The sequence below is a fragment of the Nicotiana tabacum genome, chromosome 9, assembly GCF_000715075.1.
Source record: "Nicotiana tabacum cultivar K326 chromosome 9, ASM71507v2, whole genome shotgun sequence".
Taxonomy (NCBI): Eukaryota; Viridiplantae; Streptophyta; class Magnoliopsida; order Solanales; family Solanaceae; genus Nicotiana; species Nicotiana tabacum.
This window is the reverse complement of record NC_134088.1, coordinates 81,087,794-81,098,163: the sequence shown is the minus strand read 5'-3', so window position 1 is coordinate 81,098,163 and position 10,370 is coordinate 81,087,794. Positions and strand designations below refer to the sequence as shown.

At 37.2% G+C, this 10,370-nt stretch overlaps 1 protein-coding gene across 3 annotated transcripts; it reads left to right on the top strand.

Annotated features, from left to right (window-relative positions):
* Positions 1–1,383: 1,383 nt before the first annotated feature.
* Positions 1,384–6,723, top strand: LOC107790777 (protein KINASE OF THE OUTER CHLOROPLAST MEMBRANE 1-like). Of its 3 annotated transcripts, none has more exons than XM_075221771.1 (6): positions 1,384–1,621; positions 2,118–2,172; positions 4,082–4,462; positions 4,557–4,648; positions 4,737–5,210; positions 5,607–6,723. In XM_075221771.1, exons 3-6 carry the CDS (start codon positions 4,091–4,093, stop codon positions 6,565–6,567), a joined length of 1,899 nt encoding a protein of 632 aa, XP_075077872.1. In that variant the 5' UTR covers positions 1,384–1,621; positions 2,118–2,172; positions 4,082–4,090; the 3' UTR covers positions 6,568–6,723. The 3 variants fall into 3 exon arrangements, with proteins under 3 accessions (XP_075077872.1, XP_075077871.1, XP_075077873.1); XM_075221772.1 differs by having other exon boundaries at positions 1,465–1,621; positions 2,118–2,152; XM_075221770.1 differs by lacking the exon at positions 2,118–2,172 and having other exon boundaries at positions 1,402–1,621.
* Positions 6,724–10,370: the final 3,647 nt, after the last annotated feature.

Sequence of the window (10,370 nt, the reverse complement as noted above, 5' to 3'; positions counted from 1 at the left end):
AACTTCAGATCTTTCTGACCTTAAATGTATGAAAATATTTATTGCACTTCAGACTTATTTGGCCTTAAGTGCATCTTAAGTATAATTTTTGCACTTTAGACTTAATTGACCTTAAGTGTATTGCACTTTGGATTATTTTTTTAAACTTCAGACACGATAAGTCTGAAATTGATTGTAAAGTAGGTAGGCTTGCAAAATATTTTACAAAATGGATATAACTTCAATTGTGACCCCAAAACCGGGTATAGATGCAAAAGCCCCTCTTGTGTTAAACATTAAAGGCCAAATACCTAGACAACCCCTTAAACTTGGCTCTAAATTTCTATTTTAATACCTTAACTAAAGCTTGTACCTATTAAATACTTCAACATCATATAAATTATGCCTATTGAACACGTCTGATGATGTGGCAAAAAGAGTGTGTCTCACCTCTCTTTAGACGCGTGAAGTAATACTAAAATCATATATTTTTTTCTTTTGTTTTATTTAAGAAAAGCATAGTTTTACATTCTTATTCCTCCTCTTCTCCGAGCCACCATCCCCACCATCATTTTCTCACACCTACCAGAAAACTCCTTCACGCCATGAAAACACTGTGAAATTCAGCATCGACGACTACAGATTAAATGCCCATTTTACTAATTTTAATGAAAAAAAATAAACTGCACCGTGAAATTCATTAGTTAAATTGTGAGCAGATGACCTGAGATAGTCAAAATGAACTGCACCGTGAAGCCCGAGACAACAGTGGTGACGACAGCTGCAATCGCCTCTTGACGGTGGCGTTTTTGGCTCGAGCTTTGCGTTTTTTTGGAGAAATTTTACCTTAATTGTTGTCTTCTTCCTCTTGATATTCGTTCAATAGATTGGATCTCGGATTCTTCACACGCCATGTTTGAATGCTTGGAAGTTTCTTTTAGGTTGAAGTTTTAGGATATGAGATTAACAGTATGATCATTTTGCTTCTCGGTTTAACCGGAGAAGATAGTGTTCATGGCGGCTATTGGTGGGAGGCAATAGAATCGGTGGGGTAATGCGGAGAAGCGATGGAATTATTGGGGAAATTTATGTATAAAATAAATCTTTTTTGTCTTCAAAATTTCTTTTTGATTATTTGGGCCCAAATGCCATATGTCTCCCTCTTATTTGTCATTTTGCTAAGTCATTCATGTGTGAATTACACACACCTTATTATTTTTACTGGTTATGAGTAAAGCGTTCAATAGATCCACTTTATATAATATTAAAGTATTTAATAGGAAAAACGATAAGTTAAAATGTCAAAATGAAACGGTAGAAGTTTAAGGACCGTACACCTATTTGGCCAAAAATTTAAAAAAAAAAAAAAGGAAGAAAAGTTAACGAAAGGGACAAGAAAAATCTAGCACCGTGATTAACGTCGTGAAAGGACAGGCAGACGAACAGCAGAAAGAAGTGAAAAATGCTTCCACAGCTACTTTTCCTTTGTTTGCTTCCTCTGTGTCGTCTTCCATTTTCCCACTATTGACCTCCTTCCTCTGCTTCGTACTCCAAGTCTATGGCTGCGCCACTTCTGCTCTTTCACGTTTCTACAAGCTAGAGTTGTCCGTGGTTACTAGTTTCTCTTAACTTAGCACTTCAAGTAAGCATTTTTTCCCCAGTAATTTAGCATGTCTGCACACATGTTCTTGATAATTTGCTAATATTGCCGATTTTCTTTACTGGGTAGTTTTGATTCTTGATTTTTCAATTCCCGATTAAAAAGTTAACTTTAAACAAACATTAATTATTATTTCTATGCACAGGTTTATAGGTTTATGTATGATTTGCTGAATTTGCCATTCCTTTATGCTAGGTAGTTTGACTTTTGATTTTCTAATCCCCTTAATACTCACTGATTGACATGAAATCATGAGATTGTGAAAGTTGTTATTCTACTAGTCAAATATTGAATAGAGAAGCTGCTAAGGTTATTGGAGAAGTACAAGCACTAATAATTTTCCCCATCATTCCATATGCTATCCTAGCAATCTTCTACATGTTTTGGTTTTCAGCTATCCGCTACTTTGTGTCGTTGATTAGTTTTCACGCATAAATTAAATAGTTCTTAAAATCATAATCTGTTTTGTCATCAACAGGTGAGACGTAGCCTAGTACATCCACCTCTTATAAGGTTGGTCTTCAAATCATCAAGTAAGAACCAGTTTTATTTTCATCAGTATACTTAAATGGTAGCTTTATGTGGAGAAGGATGTCTTTTGGGGAGCAATATGTCTTGGGCTTATGCTTGTTTAAGGCATATAGCTGTCAAGATTTCTTCCTGTCCTTAGCGGATAGCGCTTGACTTTAGAATTTTGTGTTTGGGGGTGTGTGTGGTGGGGGAGGGGGGACAGAAATCGGAGAAGATTTAAACTCTGCCCCTGTTTGGTGCATTTGGAAAATTGGAGTAGAGAGTGAGGAGGGCAGTAAGAAATTTTGGTTTTGGATGGTCTACCTTATATTGACACACTTTAGCTAGCAGAAGAGCTTAAAAAACTTTGCTGCATTTCTTAATTTCCATTTGAGAGAGAACATTTCTCGATTAAGCGAGAGGGTTAGAATAAAATTTCAGGAAAACATAGTTTGGTTTAAGTTTTGGTTGTTTTATAGCACTTTGAGAGTCTACACACTTTTTAGATGGGCACGGTTTTGAAAGTGGACATGTTTGGTTGTTCAACTGTTATCCCTCGTCTAGCTCAACTGTTCTTTTCTTCTTGATACTGAGTATTAATAAAATCTTAACTTACACACGGAATTATTGTTCGTTAAAATCGTACCTTAGCAAAAAATAATTTCTTCTTTTTCGCTTTTCAATGGAGGTTCTGCTTATCTCTGTAGGATCCCTACAATAAATCACATAGGTGTCTCGTGTCGTATCAAAAAACCCCACATGATGGCGACTTTGAGTTTGCTTCAATGATTCATGGAATAGCATACTTTTTGGTTTATAGATTTGGTGACTAGGCCTGTTTAGCTGCGTAATGTGTTGATTGCATCTACACAGGTACTTGAGAGGCCTCCAATTTTATACTGTTTGCATTTACATGTCTATTTAGTTGCTAGGCAACAATTTACGATGGGAATTTAAAGAAATTTCCTAAAGCATACCTTTAAGGTAACCTGATTTTATTTTCCTTCTCTGTGTGCATTGTTTTTTAGTACTTTATGCCTTTATGGTGGCAAGCATGAACAAGTACTTTGATAATCCAACTACTTTGTCAAAAACCTGAACCAGTTATACAAATACCTAAACTACAATTATGGGGTTAAATAAAAAAGCAGGTTTTTAGGATATTAGTTTTATCTGGACCCACAAATTAGATTAGAGTGCATGGCTTCCATTGTATCAGTGAAAGAGTGACTAGAAAAACTTTTGGGATTTGACCTCCAAAATCTTTATATAACTTGTCCTCAGGGAAGTTATGACAGGAGCATCTAAAGACGATGGGCATGCTGAACTTAGAACTTTGCAGTTACATATGTTTTATGGAAGAAATTTGCCACTATTAGCTCTCTTAATCTATGTTGCTCGGACTCTCCGAAAATGTTGCCGGGTGTGTATCGGATCCTCCAAAAGTAGTGCATTTTTGGAGGATCCGACACGGGTGCGGCGTCATTTTGGAGAGTCAGCGAAAATAGCTCTTGATTACATCTATAGAGCCTAAGTCTATTCTTAAATTGATACTATTGTTTGTTGACTATTTCACCACTGAAGTCATCTGTAAAAGCGTTATTACAGAAGCTTTCTAGTCACATCAAGATTCTTTTTGACATCCCTGCTATACTGATAAGCTTAGATGAGTCAATATTAAACATACCAGGATCCTAAATCTATGTTGAATTATAGAACTTCACTGCATTTTTGAAGAGCATCATAGGGTAAACTATTCTTCCTTCAAAAAATTCTCGATTCCCATTGTCTTAGAAATGTTGCTTGAGGAATTAATAGTTCAGTTATGACAAATCTGATGTTGTGTACTGGTGGAAGTTTCTATAACATGCAGTCCAAGTTGTGGTTTTTGATCTCATGCACTTTTTCTGTTTTTTGTCTTTACCTTCTTAGCTGGAGAAAATGGCTAAAGATGTCAAAGTATCTCCTTTGGCAACCTCTTTCGATTATGAGCTTTATGACGGAGATCCTGATCATCTTAGAACTGTTGTTGCTGCGACTACCCCATCTGGTCCTTGTATTGATCCTGCATCAATCAAACTTAGACACAGGATTGGGCGTGGATACTTTGGTGATGTTTGGTCAGCCACTCATCATCAGTCAGCTACTGATTACGATGAGAATCATGAAGTAGCTATAAAGATGTTACATCCTATAAATGAGGATCAAGTAAAGGCCTTCTTAAGTAAGTTTGAGGAGTTATGGGTAAATTTGAAATCTAAACAACTCCAAGGTGTTTGCTGGTTGCATGGTATCTCTGTAATATCTGGAAAGGTGAAAGTCTATCTGCATCATTTCTGTTAGGTCTATATTGGACCTTAGAATTGGTTTATTGTCTTAACTCTCTTAATATTGTTTCGGTGGATAGATCTGTATAGCTATGAGATCCTATGAGGGGTCAGTTGGTGACAAAATAGCTCGGCTGAAAGGAGGGAAGCTTCAGTTACTTGATGTTCTCAGGTCGTTGACTTGAACATTTATTAGGAAGGTAAATTTTTTTCATTATGAAACATGGCTCTTGCTAATACAGAGTGCCAATTGCTTACAGATATGGTATTGAATTGGCTAAAGGAATACAAGAGTTGCATTCAATGAATGTCTTGGTTCTGAACCTTAAGCCAACTAATTTTCTTCTGAATGAACATGACGAAGTGTTCCTTGGAGACTTTGGGATTCCGTATCTTCTTCTTGGAGTTCAACCACCTGATTCAGATCTAGCATTAAGGCTTGGAACTCCAAACTACATGGCTCCGGAACAGTGGGAACCTGAGGTTAGAGGCCCAATATCTTGCGAGACTGATGCTTGGGGATTTGGATGCAGCATTATTGAGATGTTGAGTGGTGTTCAGCCCTGGTTTGGTAAATCAGTCCAAGATATATATCGTTCAGTGGTGATAAACCAAGAAAAGCCACAACTTCCTAGTGGCCTCCCCACTGCCATTGAGAATGTTCTCAATGGTTGTTTTGAGTATGATCTCCGCAATCGACCTCTGATGGTGGACATTTTGCAAACATTTGAAAGGTCTCTCTCTCCACCACCTCCCTCCCCCTTCTTGTTTCTCCCCCAGCTGCCGTATTCCTTAGTTTGCAGTCTTAGATGCCTATTGAGTGTCATAATCCTTTCTCTTTAGATTGCAATCTTAGATGCCTATTGAGTGTCATAATCCTTTAAATTTTACTACTTCGTTAGCTTTAGCCAATCAGTGCTGTTCTCCACCTATCCCTCACCTGCTTACATCTGATTTTTACATTTTTCATATTAGAAAACAAAAAGTTTAAGTTCAAATATTTCTCTTCTATCTTATTTCGACTTGATTATTGATGCCTAACACAATGACTAGTGGAAGAATAGATGAATATGTTTTCTTTGTACGGTAATGTAAAGTTCACAGAAATCTAATTGCTCCTCGATTGGCAGCTCGCAGAATGCTGTTTATAGTGAAGGAGAGTGGAGCGACATAGGAGGGACTCTGTCTGTTGACAAAACCAAAACCAGTGGCTTTACCACATGGTACCTTTCAAAAGATCTTCTTCAAGTGGGAGATACTATTCGCTCGAGAAAATTGTTGAACTCTGGAAAGTCTCAAGAGTTGGCTGTGTTGGAAGGAAATGTTGTTGGTCTTGAGAAAGATACTGATCGAGATGGATTTGTGCTGGTGCGAGTCCCTAATTTGCCGAGCCCTCTGAGGGTAAATACATCAACCATAGAGAGGGTTACATGTGGTTTGGCAGCTGGGGATTGGGTGTGCTTGGTCAATGAAACTAAGCAGCACTCTTCTTTGGGCGTCCTGCACTCTGTGCAGCGTGATGGAAATGCAAGTGTTGCTTTTTTAGGCTTAGAAACTTTATGGACAGGACATTCTTCTGAAGTCCAAAAGGTGGTCCCATATTTTTTGGGACAGTTTGTGCAGTTGAAATCAAATGTTGAAACTCCCCGGTTCGAATGGCCTCAGAAAAGGGGAGGGAGATGGGCTACCGGGAGAATATTACAGATACTTCCAAATGGTTGTCTTGTTGTTCAATTTCCAGGACGGATGATGTTTGGTGGTGAACCTAATACTTTCTTGGCTAATCCAGATGAGGTGATTCAAGTGTCTTTTGATACATGTCCTAGCATTATCGAAAAGTATCAGCATCTTGAGGATTTTCACTGGGCTATTCGACCACTTTCTGTTGCATTTAGCCTATTTACAGCAGTAAAGCTTGGTGTATCTGTAGGAAAATGTATTAAATCTAAGCTGAAGGACCCAAAGAATTGCCAGACCTCCGGTGATGGTCGTACTCAAGATGGTGAAATTGGTGGCAAGTCGGCCTGGCTTCGGCCAAATCTTGCAAATATCCTCTTTAAAGAAGGTGCTGCCTCTGCTACTGCTAGATAATCTCTACTTGTTATTGGTGGAAATCGTGTAAATTTGTAGTTTATTTCGAAAGTACAGTAGCGCAAAACATTGTATTATATGGCGCTAAAATTTGTATTTTATGTGAATTTGTGATGTTACATGTTTTGTAAATACAACCTCTGAAGATCTCTGAAATGCTAGCCGTATGAACCTGTTCGCAATGAATGCAAGTCTCTGATGTAATTAAAAAGGAAACAAGGTATCCAAGTTAAGATTGTCGAATAATACTCACTTGAATTTAAGTTATATTGTACTGACAAGCTTTTTATAATAGTTTAATTTCTGATTGCAAAGTTAGTCATCACTTTTTGAATCATGTTACTGATTAATGTTACAGAGAACTACTTATAATTATAATATACGTGGACGGTTTGTGTAATTATTTTTTACATCAATAATAGTGTGAGTCAGAGCGAGGGCCAAACATGCTATAAGCATCTCCTGCATCTGTCAAAAGCTTAATATTCTCTTTAAAAATGTCACCATCAGGTCAAAATGAAAGGTAAACAAATGAGTTAAAAAAAAGCCCGTCCATTGGGTTGCTTATTTTAACACAGCATACCAATTTTTGATTCATTTATTGTTTAGTCGCCATTCACCCAATTTGGTGCACGGTTACAAATTAAAGACATAAATTGCCACTTCTAACGGAAATCAAAGATAAGAATAAAGGCACAGGACCACTAACAAGTGATAATAGAGTAAAAGAGTGATTCTTCCTATAACTTGAATAGTATATGTGATAGTACTTCGTTCTTATTGGTGTGTGTAAATAACAAACTTACACGCCAAATTTGATCATGTTGGAGATGATGTGATGCATTCTGATAGGATAACTAATCTAATGAGAATGATGTCTTATATTATGGATTTAAGATATATATATAAATCTCGACGCGACTAGTGTAATTTAACTTATTATATCAGGTCATTTGCTCTTTATTATAGGTTATCAGTTGATGTTACTAAATAAAGTTAAGTTCAATTACCGTTTAAGTGATTCGATCGTGTAAATATCTTTTACATAATTGGTGCATAGAACTTAAAATCTTATACTGTAATAATAATGTGGATATGTGTTCAAGCATGGGTGGATGAAATTCATTGTCATTTTAACTTGAATCCTTCAGTGGATGTTACAGTGTCATTTAGGGCCCTGCTTAGACGAAAGATTAGGAAGAATGGATATAATTTTTTGGCCGAGATTATTTTTCTTTTTTTATAAAACTAAGCTTTGTAGATCTACAGTAATGGCCATATATACTCTTGCTAAAAAGATTGATGAAGATTTACAGGGAGAGGAAATAAAAGGGTCTACACATGATATTTGATGTTAGGCCAAAATGTTATACTTCTAGTACATTACTCGCCTTACATGTTGTTAGTTTAGTGGTTAATTGTGCGACGTTTGAGCTAAATTATGTTGTTTTACGTGTAGGAGCACCGGAATACAAAGACGAGTGAATGTTGCATAAAAAGAGGACGAAAATGCAAGAAAAATGCACAAAAATGCCAAGTACCCAAACCGTGCTACAGACCAGGCTTCGCGATGTTTATAGCCAGCTTGACCGCACTACAGACCAGGCTTCGCGAGGTCTATAGCCAGGTTGACCGCGCTACAGACCGGGCCTCGCGAGGTCTATAGCCAGGTTGACCGCGCTATACGCCTGGCTTAGCGAGGTCTATAGCCCGGCAATTAAATGTCGTGGGTTAAAAGTCTCCAACCCAGATTTGGACTCAAGGACTTCAACCCTAACCTATAAATACTCCCTAAACATGTCTAAGAGAAGGGGAGGACGTTTTTAGAGCAAATTCAGACCTAAAGAAGACGTTTTTGGAGAGAGGATTCGACTTAAGGAGGCAAGAACACGCTAGGAGCAAGGCGAAGAATTCTTCTACGAGTTTTTCACTTCCTTCTTCCTATTTCCATTATTGGTTATGAATTCTAGTATTGTACTTTTGCATACTATTATGGATAGCTAATTTGTTATCTAGGGTTTTGATGGAACCCTTTGTAGGATGAATTCTTATTACGTTTTTATATAATTGAGTTGTTAGATTTCTCTACTTGTTCAACTACGTGTTTATTGCTATTGATTGAATGGCCATCAATTGACTGTGCCTATTTAGTGTGTATATTTCTCGATAGAGAGTACGCATTTAGGTAGTTGTTGAACAACATCACTCCTAACATATGTGAGTGATCAATACAGAGGGTTTAAAGGCGTGATTAGAGATAACGAAACCTTGGTGCGATCGTAATGAGCGGTGAATTAGTGCCAGCTAGTGTAGCTCGAGAGAATACGTCTAGTAAATTATGGTAGTTGCTCGAGAGAGAGCTATGACACCCAAAGTACTCACGATCTGTAGAGAATACTTAGGCAAAATTATACAAGATATAGCGGGAAGAATTCCGACAATTGGAAAAATCATAACTCTAGACCTCCTTAATCTTTTCTCTCCTCGTATCTCTAGTTGTTAATTCACTATTTTAATTTGTTAGTTAATTAGTTTAACATAAGAATCTTTATATTTATAACTTAGGAATTATTCGAACTTGTCTTCTTAGTGATACTTAATAATTATAGCGAAGTCTTAGTTCTCTGTGGGATTCGACTCCGAACTTTTAGACCGGATTATATTTGCAGTGACCGCTTATTCTTTTTAGGACTAGAGTTGTGCGTGATCAAATTTTGGCGCCATTACCGAGGAATAACGGTGTAGCTGTAGATGTACATATTGCTAGGTTTCAAGTTTGAACTTTTATTTATTTTGTATTTGATTTTTATTTTTTATTTTTGTTTTACTTGTTCATTTGATAAACATGACATCTTAAAATTATGGGAGTTTAGGTATTGGTAATTCTACTGTTGATCCTCATACATATTGTGAAGGAAATCACATGTGAAAAAATTATCCAAATATTCCCGCGAGTGAGTTATGTGCACCAACTCAATCTTATGTGTGGAATGTGTGTGATATGTATGGTGGTCAATATGGTCACTTTCATGGTTATGCTTATATTTCTTATCTTCCCCCAACCCCTTACTTTGATGGTTCTTCTTTTTCTGGTGAAGTTAATAGGAACAAAGAACCCAGGAATGATGACCTGAAAGAGATCAAAGATATGTTAAAGTGCTTAATGGAACGAAGTAATGAGAAACAATTGCAAATATAAAGGCTAGGGGATACTAACCAAAGGCAATGGGATACTATCCAAAGGCAAGAGGAAACTATTCTTAACCTGGAGGCACACGTGAGGCAATTGGTTGAGGCTTTAAATGCTTAACAAGATAATATTATGAATAGTAGCCAGGAGCAGTATGCATTAGAGACAGAAATTGAGGTGCCAATAGAAGGGTCCATAGTATAACACCAACAATCAATCAAACTAGAATTTGAGGATGCCGATGTTGTAGAAGAGATACTAGAGTCAACCAAGAACATTGAGGATACATATTTAGTTGACTCTAGTGTCATTGGTGTTGAGGATGTTGACACTCGTAAAGTTCATATAGTTGAGCGCATTGATCCACACTCCAAGCATTTTTTTCACATTGTGTTTGGATGATGATATAGAAATAGAGTCATCCGAGCCACTTGAGGAGCCAAGGAATGAGGAACAAGGTGCCTACATTCTGGAATTCTTCTTGCCAGAAAGTCGGGATTACACACCTCATCTAAAGGCCAAGAAATACAGAATACTATATTATTTTCTTGGGCCAGTTAGATTCGTTCCACCACCCCAGGAGCATAATCATAAGCTTGAAGCAAAACTTGGT

Excerpts from the sequence above, each read along its gene's own strand:
- LOC107790777 (XM_075221771.1), top strand. The coding sequence starts at position 4,091 with ATGGCTAAAGATGTCAAAGTATCTCCTTTGGCAACCTCTTTCGATTAT. Across the intron at positions 4,649-4,736 it reads CAGTTACTTGATGTTCTCAG|ATATGGTATTGAATTGGCTA; the intron begins GTCGTTGACTTG and ends AATTGCTTACAG. Across the intron at positions 5,211-5,606 it reads ATTTTGCAAACATTTGAAAG|CTCGCAGAATGCTGTTTATA; the intron begins GTCTCTCTCTCC and ends CTCGATTGGCAG.